The 12,852-nt window shown below is 43.0% G+C and overlaps 1 protein-coding gene across 2 annotated transcripts in view; it reads left to right on the top strand.

Annotated features, from left to right (window-relative positions):
- Nucleotides 1–573: 573 nt before the first annotated feature.
- The window catches only part of TRAK1 (trafficking kinesin protein 1), a 127,227-nt gene continuing 114,948 nt past the window's right edge, over nt 574–12,852 (top strand). The window contains exon 1 of one of the 2 annotated variants that reach the window (XM_069007516.1): nt 574–782. Coding sequence is in view for 1 of the 2 variants with exons in the window: in XM_069007514.1 (XP_068863615.1) it covers nt 2,979–3,031 (53 nt within the window). In the remaining variant the exon portion in view is untranslated. Of the gene's footprint in view, nt 783–2,816; nt 3,032–12,852 lie in introns of those variants that run through there. The other variant, XM_069007514.1, reaches the window with a different exon arrangement.

The raw sequence follows: 12,852 nt of genomic DNA, 5'->3' as shown, positions 1-12,852 counted from the left end.
CTCAAACCAGCCCAGGTCGCTTGTGCGTGTCCCGGGAGCTGTAGGAGCAGTGCCGGGCAGTGCTGCTCGCGGCCGCGCTCGGGCTGCCCCGCACAGCGACAAACCTCTGCCGCCGCGAACATCCTTCCCCCCTTGTCTGCCCAGCCCGTCCTGCGGCAGGGGGCCGGTTGCCGGGCGACGCTCGGCCCCTCCTCCGCGGCAGGGCTGGGCCATGAGGTAATGGCCTCCGGGGGGCGGGAAAGGGAGCGCGGTGACTACCGAGCCAGCGGCCGCCGAGGTGGCCGCTGGCGGCATTCCCTGCCTCCCGCCCCTTCCTGCTGCCCCGCCGGCGGCGGGCGGCGCCGCAGCCCCCGAGGTGTCCGCGCCGCCCCGCCTCCCGAGGAGGCTGCGCGGCCCCAGGAGCCCCGCGCCCGGCAGTGGCGGCGGAGAGCGCCCGGCACCGCCGCACGTGTGCTGCCGCCCGGCCGGAGGGGTTCGCAGCGGTCCCCGGGCGCCACTGGAAAGCCGGGGAACTGGAGCGGCGGCGGCCCGGCAGGAGAGACCTGGGAGGAGGAGGGCACATGAGGCGCCGGCAGGAGGAGGGAGAAGCAGCAGCAGCCGGCCGGCCACTGCAGCCCCTGCGCTCTGCCCGCTCCGCACGCCGCGGCCTCTCAGCGGCGCGGGCCGGGGGCGAGCCGTGAGGGGGGAAGCAGCCCGGAGGTGGCCGCCGCCGGCAGCGAGGCTCCCCCGGCTCGCGGGGGCGCCGCCGCCCGCGCCCCGCCGCCCGGGGGGCCCGGAGCGGGGTGAGTGCGGCGGGGGGACCGTGCGGGGCGGGCAGGGAGGCGCGGCGCAGGCGGGGATGCGCGGCGGCTCCGGCGCGGCCGCCTCTGCCCCCGCTCGCCCCCAGGTGAGCGAGCGGCTGCGGGGGGCAGCGGGCGCCTGGGGGGGCTGCGGTGCGCGGGCGAGGCCTGCAGCGCTCGCCGGGCAGCGGAACGGGGGGTGAGCAAGGTGCAGCCGCTCTGCCTTCTCCTCGGGCCCCTCGACCTTCACAGCCGGCTGGCTCGGGGGCGGGCGCTGCGCCTGGCTCTGCTGCCTGTGCTCTTTTGTCCCTTCCGCCCCCTTAAAGGAAAGAAGCACATGAGTGGAATTGCGTACCGAGGGTCAGGGATCGCTCGCAGAATTGTGCCTCTGCATTATTTACAGCTAAACTGCTGCTGTTGTCAGAGACAAGGGCCGCTGCATGCAGAAGTAGCTTTCTAGCCATCGCAGAGGGAGCTGCAAATACTGACTCGGTTTCTTCAGCGTTGGGGATTATGGATAGCTTAGGGCAGTATTCTGCTGTTTAAAATGACTAAAATATTCCATTATGGTTTTTAGCAAGTTTGAGATCTTGGTGCCTCTTTTGGTTTGCAGCTGACGATTTCGAACCTTTATCTATAGATGAGGTTTTTGTCAGGTAAAATTAGTGAGGAGTAGGAAATGTCCAAAACACCGGAACATCTGTTAAAGAGTGGGAGCCAGGGTTCATGTTCTCCCTCTCTCCAAGTTCAGGAGAAGTCTCCGTGGGGACACTTTTTTCTGCCTTGTAATCTGTAACCTTATTTGAACCTTTCAGTCTGCTGAGATTAAATCGTGGGTGTAATGGTTTTTGCAATCAGGAAAGCAACAGCAAAAAAAAAAAAGCAAACAGCAACAACAAAAAAGTTAAAACAAAACCAAACCAAACAACAGTTATGATGACCCGTTTGCCATATGTGCCTGTTTTACTGCTGTGTGTACACAGTTGCAGGTACTGTTTGTAATGCCCTGGCTTCTGCCTGGGCTGGAACTTCGAGTTTAAACATGTTTGCCCTAGTAGGGCTCTTCTGGAGTTACCATAAGAAGCCTGGAGGAGGGAGTGTTGTCTCCAAGCCCAGGGACTGTATTCACAAAACTGTGCCTTCTCTGAGGCACTGCAACCTGTTTTAACTGAGTCGGAGCAACCTGTGATGGCAATAAGAAAATTATATTAAGCCATGATTACAGCTTACTTCTCTGTTTTTCAATGAACATCATTGTAAGGTAGGAAAACCAGGATGGTAAAAATACCGATGGAAGGCAAGAGTTTTCAGCTTTTAATGTGAACTACTGAGTGAAGACCAGACGGCTGTATGAACAGCTAGTGGATATTATTTAAATTTCTGTTGAAGTAAAACAAAAGTTTCTGTCAGTTGCATGAATGAACTCCCACTTGCCAGCGGACTGAACTGCATGATGGATGACAGTAGTGGAATGAAGTAAAATCTCTGGATCTAGTGCAAAAAAAATCCCATACCAGACAAAAATCTTCTGTTCATCTTTTGTTCAGTTATGAACAAAAAGTTCACACTGGACCTTGGTGCCTGTTCTAGAGCACTGGGTAGCACACCAGTATGCTGGGGAAGCATTAACGAGATTAGGGACATACATTTATATATGAGGTGCTCCATGTTTGATATGTGGGTGCTTAAAATCCCAGAGAAATATCAAGCTGCTGCAGTAGCCTCTGAGCATCTGACTAGTTTAATCCAGAGTCGTGACTAATACGGCAGGACCAGGATGTGATACACAAGTTTTGCCATGGATATTAATGGATGTTAACTTGGCGCTCCGACAGTTTGTGGGACACAGGTGAGAGCTGGTGGGAGTAAGCAGACTTGCACAAGATCAGATGGGAAGGATTTGCCTGGAACTGGTGGGAACTCCTGTTCCTCTCTGCTGCAGCTCATGCCTCAGCTCCTTGCTGCTTCACACATTCGCCTCCTGTAACAGATTACCAGCTGCTTTTGTAGAAGTAATTTGATCCTAATCTTTCCGTGTGCTCTGAGGATTTTATTTATACTCTAGCCAATCTGCTTTGGGATAGAATAATGAGATTAGTATTGCAAAAATTAGTGCAGGTTAAATGTTTTTGTTTTGAATGTGTACTTGATTAATATTATTGTCTCTTACTGTTGTTGCTGTAATACTGAAAAGGAAAAATGCTAAAACTTCACACTCTATCTGCTGTGACAGACTGTAAACTGAATGAAAGGTACTTTTTTTTTTAATAACTCTGTAGAAAGGATTCTCAGAATGAGTGCTATTGAGGCAGCATCTGCAGTATTGAAAGACAAGAGATTAAAACCAAACCTTTTACCCTTTATAAAAGCTGTACACATTTTTCTTCATAACAATTTCCTGTGTTAATTAAATTTTTCCTTGGAAGAGGAGAGATAATTAAGGGAAAAGGCAGTGTATGAGTTACCTTTGTTTGAAATACATTTCTTTCCTAAGTCTTTAAAATTTTATTGATTTCTGGAGTTGGGGTAGTTAAGTGCTCCTGCCAGGACCAGAAATAACATTTGTAGGACATAATTTGTTTTGGGTTGTCTGGATCTTGTACGTTGTGAGTGATACTCAAGTCAAGGTTGGTGGTTTCTTGTTAATTTGCAGAGAATTGTATATTCTTTGTTTAAAATTTTGAACCAGCTAGCTTTCCCTCTGCCTCAGTAAAAATGAGTACCTGCTCTAATAAGTCTTCAATATTAGGCCAGATATGTAATTGGTGTATCTTTGAATAACTCAGTTTTAACTCTTACAAAACTCTCATTTGACTTCACACACTACTTATTTCCCAATACTTCCACATTAATGCAAGAACAGCCAGACCAGTAGAACTGGTCTGTATTATCAGGAGTCATGATAACCACAGTAGGGAAATAGGAGCTGTGCTTTTGCCTGTTGGTCAGAAAAATATTGTTGATAGGTAGGCTTTTATAACTAGTTCTGTTTTCCTTTTGAATTATTCTTTTCTCCAGATGTACCTGGCAGTTCTGCCTCTGTAAGAAGCTTAGTGTTGCCACCAAGATCAACATTCAAGAATAAATATACTTAAATTGCATGTAAAATGACCGAATGCCTACTGGCATTTTCCCCTGTGGTGCTCATATTGTTCCTTGATCCTGCTGGGAGTGAGATGGTCGCTAGTGTGCTTCAGGCTGTGAAAAGGAACAGATTCTGGTAGCTACTGCACACCAAATGCCTTTCAGAGTTACCATAAAAACACAGTAAGGAGGAGAACTACTTTCTAGTCACTAAATGACAGTGATGGCACATCATTTGTAGGCAGCTCAGTTACTGTATTAAACTTTGTAAGGCTGGAACTGTAAAACTCGTGTGTGGTCTGCAGTGCCTGTGCCGTGAAGGTTTCTTTCCCTGGTCATGTATGTATCATTAAAACTCCATGAGCAATGCCACTGACACCTTGGAATGCTGCACCTGTATGGAGGGCTCAACTTTGTGGATTCAGTTGTGGTATCAGTGCTACTTGGAGAGATAAAAATCTTGAGAATGAACTTCCTGTTAACATAGACTTTCCAAGATACCAGTTGGTGTCTGATTCAAAGCCTTCCTGCTTACTCTGTGGTTTGTCTGAGATAGCTATGGGTTTACAAGCACTTTTATTTTACTTTGTAGTGAATAGCATGATGTTTCCTAAATAAATTTCAGGAATTCACTGATACTATTCTTTGTCTGAAACTGTCCTCTATTTGAACTTTGAATCATCAATACTTCTGTTTTTATTGGATCCTATTGATTACAGTGCAAAAAGTCATGCTATATAGTCATCCTGCTTATGGTTGACCAGCTAAGAGGCTTATTGATAGCACAAACAGATTAGCTCAGAGATAATTCTTAAATTCAATTATGTTGGCAGATTTGCTTTAGTTAAATCGGTGAGTGGCTGTACTGGAGTTGATTCTTTGCCGTATCTTGCAGCTTCTCTGGACAGGATTGTCTAACCTTCCCATCCATTAGATGCTGAAAACCCAAATAAGACTGCTGCTCTGTAACTGTCATATTTTCTTGTGTGTATGTTTGGGGTTTTTTTGGTAACAATACTCATAGATTAGTATTTTAAGAGTCCTGTTGCTTTTGCTTGTGTTTATAGCGGAAGTTCAGAACACTGTAGCAGAGTACTAGAAAGAAGGAAGTAAGTGTGGGAAGAGCTTAGTTTAAATGCTCTTGCAAAGTTTCATTATTGTCTTGTTTTGACACTAGATCATGCTGCTGCCCAGCAGAGCAAATTTTCTCATGGCTGTGGATTCCCCCTTCTATCCCCTTCCATATTATGGTGCTTGGAATTGAGTCCTTGATTCAGGCAAGAGCTGTTTTTAAGGTTAATTTTCAGATTGGCCGTCCTGGGCAGCTGAGCAGCTGTTAGCTGGGAGCAAAGGAAGCAATAATAGTAAGTGGATGGGACTTCAGTGTCAGGAGAGACTAGTCTTTAGTGAACATGAGCTGATTTTGAAACTCCTCCACTCCAAGCTGTGATATAACCAACACTAGCTGTGTGTTGGTAGATGAGATGCTGAGGCTGACAATACTCTGCTGCGTATTTTTGTGCTTATGGCATGTTCTTGACTCCAAGCACCTGTATGAACAGAAGAGAGAAATACTGGGCTCTGTAGGAAGGTTGCATCTTTGGTGGATCTCAGCATGGTTAAGATTGGAAGGGATTTCTGGTGGTCTTCAGGTCCAACCTCCTTGCTAAAGCAGGGTTATCCTAGAGCACTTGGCACAGGTCTGTGTTGTGACAGCATCTGAATATCTCCAAGGCTGGAGACTCCCTTGCCTCCCTGAGCAACCTCTGTCAGTGCCTGGTCACTCAGAGGGAAAAAATGTTCCTGGATGTTTAGAGGGAACTGCTTGTGTTTCAGGCTGTGCTCATCACTCTGGTCTTGTCACTGGGAACCACTGAAACAGCCTGGCTCTGACCTCCCTCCCTGCAGGTATTTATACCCATTGATGAGATCTCCCTGAACCTTCTTATCTCCAGCTGATCAGTCCCAGCTCTCTCAGCCTCTCCTCATAGGAGGAATGCCCTGGTCTTCTTTCTTTGTCTTAGTGGCCAGTCACTGTTCTCTCTCCAGTATGTCCATCTTTTTCTTGTACTGGAGAATGCAGAACAGGACACAGTACCCCAAGTGTGGCCTCACCAGTGCCGACTAGAGGGGAAGGACCACCTCTCATCAAGTTTCCCAGTTAAAGGAAAGAATGTGGGAACCCCCTGCTGCACTAGGTAATAATTTCATGCTTCAAACAAAATACAGAAAAACTGCTCATCACTAGTTTTCAATGAAGTTTAAAATAATGCTGAGTTGACTTGTTCTATCTTTTAATAGAAACCAAAGGTTAGGAAAATATTCATACAGTGGAAACATTTATAGCTTAGAGGGGAAGAATGAAAACTGTGGATACATTGAGGTAGTTACACGTGCCTCTTTGAAGAGCTTAGTGCACTGCTGTTGGACTCAATCAGTGCATTTTTACATTGTGTCTTCATGTAAATTCTAAATTTTATCTTTTTAAAGGCAGCTGCTGGTGATGTCATATTGGAATCTAATTTCAAGCAAATCAGGACCCTGTATGAATTATGGTTTGACAGCAGCCACAATTTGGTGTCCTAGGGAATACTGAAGTGCAATTTTGTTTCGAGAGAGAGGTATTTTTTTTTTAAAGTCTCATCAGTCTTTGCTGTGGGAAATGAAGACTTTTGCTGTCCTCTTTAATGTTTACATAAGTTGAGCTTGTGTTACTAACAACATTGCCTGTCCCAGAAAGCCCAGTTTCACTATCAGATACTGCACAGTTGCATACTTCACAGGGGAGCAGTAGACACTCCTCTGCAGTAAGCAGAAACCGTACAGTTTAAATCCGTGCAAACCTATTGCCACAGTGATACCTGTATAATTAGTGGAATTGGAAGTCATTGGAACTATATCAAAGTCCTTAGACTGCCCTTTAAACCTGTTTTAAATGGAATTTCTTTCTCTGCAGTTGTGTCTGATCATACTAGCTATTTCTGAGGAGGTGTTCAGCACTGTTGATGTAAAGTGAGGTGGAAATGTTTCTTTTAGCATGTTTTTTGTCACTAGATCTTCTGCTGTAGTCACAAATTGCACTGCTGTCAGAAAGGAACAGTGGCCTTCTGTTGTATTTGGGTAATACTGCAGTATTGATCACTTCCAGGTGTTTATGGAGGGGGTGGAGATGAGGATTAACCAAAAACATTACCTTTGAATTCTGCAAACCTGCATGTGTGAAGGCCGTATCAAAATCAGTCCTTTATGCCTGTATTTCTTGGGGGTCATGTCGTGTTGTCAGGTGGTAGACAAGCATGTTGTGGCTTGACCCAGTGACTTGTGACTGACCTGAGAGCCATACATTTCCAATATAAGGCAATCTCAACTGAAAATGCTTTTTCCAATTGTCTGAAATGTTTGTAACCTTTGACTATTCCTGTATTTGCTCACTAGAATTTTACTCTGTAGTGGCTTTCTCAAAAACTGTGTTTTTGCAAGATATCAAAAGCAATTAGAATGAAAAGGCTGAGAAAAGCTAAATACTGCATTTATCTGGCAGAGTACTTTGTCCCAAAGTCCAGAGAGGTGTGTACTGTCATACTGTTGGATGTATGTTGCGCTATCATTTTTTTTTCTGCAGAGAACATTGATTTCTCCATGACATTCACTTGTACTGCTTTTATCTACTAAATGAGGTTTCATTTAGGAACTGTTTTACCTCAGGCAAATGCAAGTTTCCTAAATACTTTGCCCTTTTACATTGCAAAAGCTAAAAATATTCAATGCGAACTTTTAATGAACTGAGTTGTTTAAGCATTCATGAATCACAAAAATCAGTCTTCTTTTACTTTGCAAAGGATGAAGGGAGGCAGCAAGATCAAAACATTTGAGGTAATTTAGGAGTTCATGCCAGTATTAGAATTAAATCCAGTTCTTGTGAATCTCTGTTAAAAGACTGTCAGTCTCTTGGGGTCAGTGGATTGGCACATTCTGTAGCTGTTTAGGGCCTGACAGGGTATGTGAAACAGGCAGCAGCCTCAGCAGACGTGTGTGCTACACCTGCACTTTTTTTCCCCTACAGTACTAAGGTTGATAGTGTACATTACTAATTCTCTTAAAAAAGGAAAACTTCAAAAGTTTCCCAGAAGAGTTTCCTTTCCCTGAGGAGCATATGGCTTGCTCAAGTAATTTGAGTGCATTTTACAGAAGTTTTAAGTGCAGGATAAGATGGTGCTACTTTTGCAGTAGTTATTTTAGTGAAATAGGTGAAATGTTAAGCTGACAATGGGATATTGCTAGAAAAAAGATCAATGTTCAAAATGGGAGCTTGGGATTTCACAGGCTGGGAACAAGGCACTTCCAAGACACAGTTATCTCACTTTGCTCACTGATGAATGTTCAAGGTAAGTCAGTCTCAGTTTCTTGAGCCTGACTTATTAACATCCGCCCTCCAAGAGTAAACACTGCACCCGTTTTGTACTGTTTATCAACTTTCAGAGGACACCTGCTCTATGTTGACATAAAGGAAGAAAATTGGAAGGTTTTCTCATTGATGTCCCTCTGTACTGTTATACTGAATAGCAGGAAAGAGAGGAGGGAAATAGGATTTTTGACTTTGAAAAAAGGACAAGAATCTTTTTTGTTTTGTTCATGGGGGTATTACTGTCTTTAAAAAAAACCAAATATAGATAACTTATGGAATGAGTGATATATTAAATCTAGAAATGTTTCTATGTAAAGGCAAAGATACAACCAAGTATAATTTGAAGACAATAAACATAGAATTAACAGTTCACAGTAGTTACCTAACTCATGAAGAGCTGCTCAGCCCTGGTGGAAAAGGCAGATTGATGTCACTGCATGTTGGGTGTCGATCCCGAATATGAGAATGGATTTCTTAAATTCAGCATGCATGCTTTTATTACGATCTTATTTCATTCTTTGAGGAATATTTCTTGCCTTATTCTTGTTCCCAAATGGTTGTCAAATAGACCTGATGACAGGAGCTTTATTGTAATGATAGGACTTTAAATGATACACACACAGAAGCTCTGGATGCTGGAAGTAATCAAGGCCTATCTGGACAGGACTTCGAGCAACCTGGTCTAGTGAAAGGTGTCCCCCCACCCATTGCAGGGGGTTGGACTAGTTGACCTTTAAGATCCCTTCCAACCCAAAGTGTAACTATGACTCTATGAAATGTGACTATGAATGTTTCGGGGTTTTTATCAAAAAGTAGTATGAAATGCATTATGTTGATCTATATGAATATTTACAGTAAGAATTAAGAAGTGAAATAAATTTCTTTTATTTGTTAAAATAAAGCTGATGCTTCCTTAAAAAAAATTTCACATGACTTGTCAACTGGTATTTAAACAGAGTTTTCAATTTAGGTGAACCAAACTGTACTTTTAAATAGTCCTAATTGTTCATCATAGGTCAGCTTTAATCCCAAGATTTTTTTAAAGGAAAAAATTAACTTTCTTCCTTTCTACCAACTAATAATGGATTATTGTGGACTCAGTGGATTATTTATTGGATTTGTAAGTCTAGCAGAGCTGCTCTTCAGTAGGTATGAATTCAACAAGAACAAAGATGTTTCTTGTCTCTTCTGTTGCCAGTCAGCTTGTCAGCATCAGTTTGATCAGTGGCTGTGGGATTGGTCTGGGCAAACAAACCTCATCTCTCTGTAACTGCAGAGGAGGCCTTTGCTGTTACGTTTTGGTCTTTTTGATACTTGTGTAGGATCTGTAAATTCTGGCTCTGGGCGTTCACCTAGTGCTGTCCCTCAGCCCTGTGGTGTCATGATTAAGCACGCATACCAGTTACAGGACTGATGGTTTGAGTCCCACCAGGGATTGCTATTTTCATGGCGGTGAAGCTTGGCAGAATGCTTTGCAACGCCAGTATTTGAAAACCCACACAGCTGAAGCCAGCACAGTGCCTGTGAGTGGTTTGACTCCCCCATCCCCTTGGCTTAGCTTTTCCAGCCAGGTTGCATTGCTGATCCCATTGATGTGGAGTGGTAGAAGCACCAATGTCTCTGTGAGGAAAAAGGAGCTACAAGGATATATGGCTCCAGGGTAAGTGTGCAGTAGGGTGATGGTGTGCTTTCAGGACAGCCTACACAAATATTAGCCAGAGGTGCCTGGGAAGGCACGTGCCTGGAGGCTGTGCTCCTGTAACCAGATTAGCCTGGGCTCTCAGTTTGCCATCTCTGCTGGGGATAGTCCTGCGTTGTCCTACCAGTTACGTGGTTCATCTCTTTGTCCACAGATCTTTCATACTGACTCTTACCCCCTGGGAAATAAGCTGGGGAGGAAAATTGAAAACATGGCTTGAAAAGCTGGTTAGATTTCTTTAGTTTTAGCTTTATTGCTAGTTTATCTTTCTTAGGGAGTTAGATGAATGGTGGAGATGGCACAAAGGTGACACAGGAATGTGCAGGCAAGGCCAATTAGTGTTTAGTTTGCTTTAGGTGTATAATACCACACCTTGTATTCAGCCTGTGGGCATTAAGTTATATAGGTCTCTTTAAAAATGACAGTTAATTAAGTTATATAGGTCTCTTTACAAATGAGAGCTAATGCCATCAAAATTAAATGATTTGTTAGTTGTATGGGAGTTTTTGTTTTATATTTTGTTGGGGTATTTTTGTTTTGGATTTTTTTGTTTGTTTTTTTAATAAAAGAAAGCCACCGACATCATTTTAGTACTCTTGGTTAGCAGATTTGCACGGAGAGGATGGAATACCCTGTCCTGTTGCTCTTGTCTGGCAAATTAGCACTAATTAGTTTGTCAAGAAGTCTGAGAGGAAATTCCTAAATGCACCTAGGAGCAAGCCTATTGTTTTGATCCTATGACCAGCAGGAATAACTTGAAGATAAAACATGATATAATATTGCAGCGGGAGAAATGAGTAAGAGGAAATAGGAGGGGCTGCATAGTCAGGAAAATGATCAGCTTGTAACATGACTTGTTAGAGCAGATGTAATACTGTGTTCTCTTCTTTGTTCCTCAGACCTTTCCCTGGAAAGGTAAGCAAGCAGTTATTATAATGTGGGCAATAAAAGTTTGTTGGATGGGTTTTTATTTTTTTTTATTTAATGAACCCTTAGACTGAACAGCTATAAAATACTTATTTCATACTTCAGATATTGGGAAAGTATGAACAGGGCTTCAGTCTGTTATGGCTCAGATGTAAATCCTACAACAGATAATTTCTCTTCTGAGTGGGAACTAGTGGCTCCTGATTGCCCTGATTTCTAACTGGAAACTGTTGTTTATTTTGTGATAGAAGACCTATAATCCAGCAGTGTGCCAACTTGGAACTGAGTATATTTGAAGCTAAAGAATAGATTTTGGGAGGGACTGCTTTGGACACTTCATTGTTCAATGCTATAGTCCATCACCACCAGAGAAGTGAAAGGAGTTTGGGATCTTAGACTATTAAGGCATTGGTGTTTCTTTAAGGGCACTGAAGACATTTGCAAGCATCTTTTATGAATTCTGACATTTTGGCTGATCTACTTTTTCTCCCTGTTGTTCTTTCTTTCTTTCTTTTTTAACCATACTTTTTCTCTGGCTTCATTTTGTATGTCAAGTGTTACAGAGTTTCCTTTATCTCCTCATATAAGAGAGCTCCAACAGAGAAAATGGTAATTGTTTTTTTTTTTTTTCCCTTCTTTTTCTTCAGGATATCTATTAATGGTTTGTAAAGTTCTTGGAAGTAACAGAATTTTGAAAGAGAAAAATGAGTAAACAAGGTTAAATGGAACTCATAATATGCATATAAATTCTTATTTAACTCTTAAAAGAAACCCCAAACCCAAATAACTATTTTATAAATTTATTTTCTAAATACCTTTTCACAAAAGATACAAAGAAGTTGTTGTGGTGGCCAAAAGAAGTTGTGCTACCTAACTGTATTGCCTATCTAGCAAAAACTTAATGAAGTGCCTGCTACAACTGACCTAAAAAAAAGCATTACTGAACAAGTGGATTAAATAACATTTTGGAGAATAGATTTTAATAGAAGTTGGAAACTGGGATATTTACAGATGCAAATGCGTATCAATTATGAGAAACAGAATATGGCCCTGAAACTCAGGAATGATTTCTCGAGTGAAGTCCAAGTCATGAAGATGTGAATTATTGATTTTAAAGGGGTTGATTGCTTGCTTTTTGTGTCTTGAGGGTTATCTTTGCTCTTCTAGGAAATAATTGCAAAGGACAACAAAGTGAGTAGATTCAGCATAGTTTGCTACTTACACTCTGGAACAGCAAACCCAGACTTGAGTCATAAGGGTTAAACAAGTTGTTACTTGTTTGTTTTTGTGTGAAGATCCCTCTTACCCTGCCTGAAGTGAAAAAGATGGAGGAGAAAGGAATACAGTGACTGGGTGGGTGGCTGTGTTTTGAGGAAGGGGGAGTAGAATTTGGAAAGATCTATTACATTACAAGACATGATGTTTGGTCCAGAATGGCCAGTATCTTGTCTTGGAAGTCTGTATTGACCTCTGGGCTTCTTGTTTTTTAATTAAAAGCAAAACACAAAAGGCCAAATCACTGTTACAGTAGGGTAACCTGCCTGAGTATAGGTAGTATATACAGTATCTCAGCTGTGGAGGTAAAAGAGTCTGGAATCATTGACAGAGTCTGGAATCTTTGACACCTCAAATGTGTCTCTGAATTACAGTCTCCTGGATCTTGCATGCTGCAGTTTAGGGACCATGTCAAAATGTCAGGAGCTGCTTTTGCATTTGTAATGTTGACAGTATGACCTTCAGGTTAAGAGATGTCTGGTGACGTGAGCTGTGCCCAGTATATGTTTGTTTTACTCTATTTGGAGCTTTTGTAGTTGCATACTTCCAAACGACCACAAAGCAAATGAGAGCATGAAACAACTGTCTTTTGCACTTGCAGGTGGCTCTTCTAATACTTAAGCACTGATGCTTCCACTTTTTCCTTGTGCCCTGGGGTATATAATACATTGTGGTAAAGCACA

The sequence above is a fragment of the Aphelocoma coerulescens genome, chromosome 2, assembly GCF_041296385.1.
Source record: "Aphelocoma coerulescens isolate FSJ_1873_10779 chromosome 2, UR_Acoe_1.0, whole genome shotgun sequence".
NCBI lineage: Eukaryota > Metazoa > Chordata > Aves > Passeriformes > Corvidae > Aphelocoma > Aphelocoma coerulescens.
Note: the sequence above shows the minus strand (reverse complement) of the source record. Positions and strands in the feature narration are given on the sequence as shown.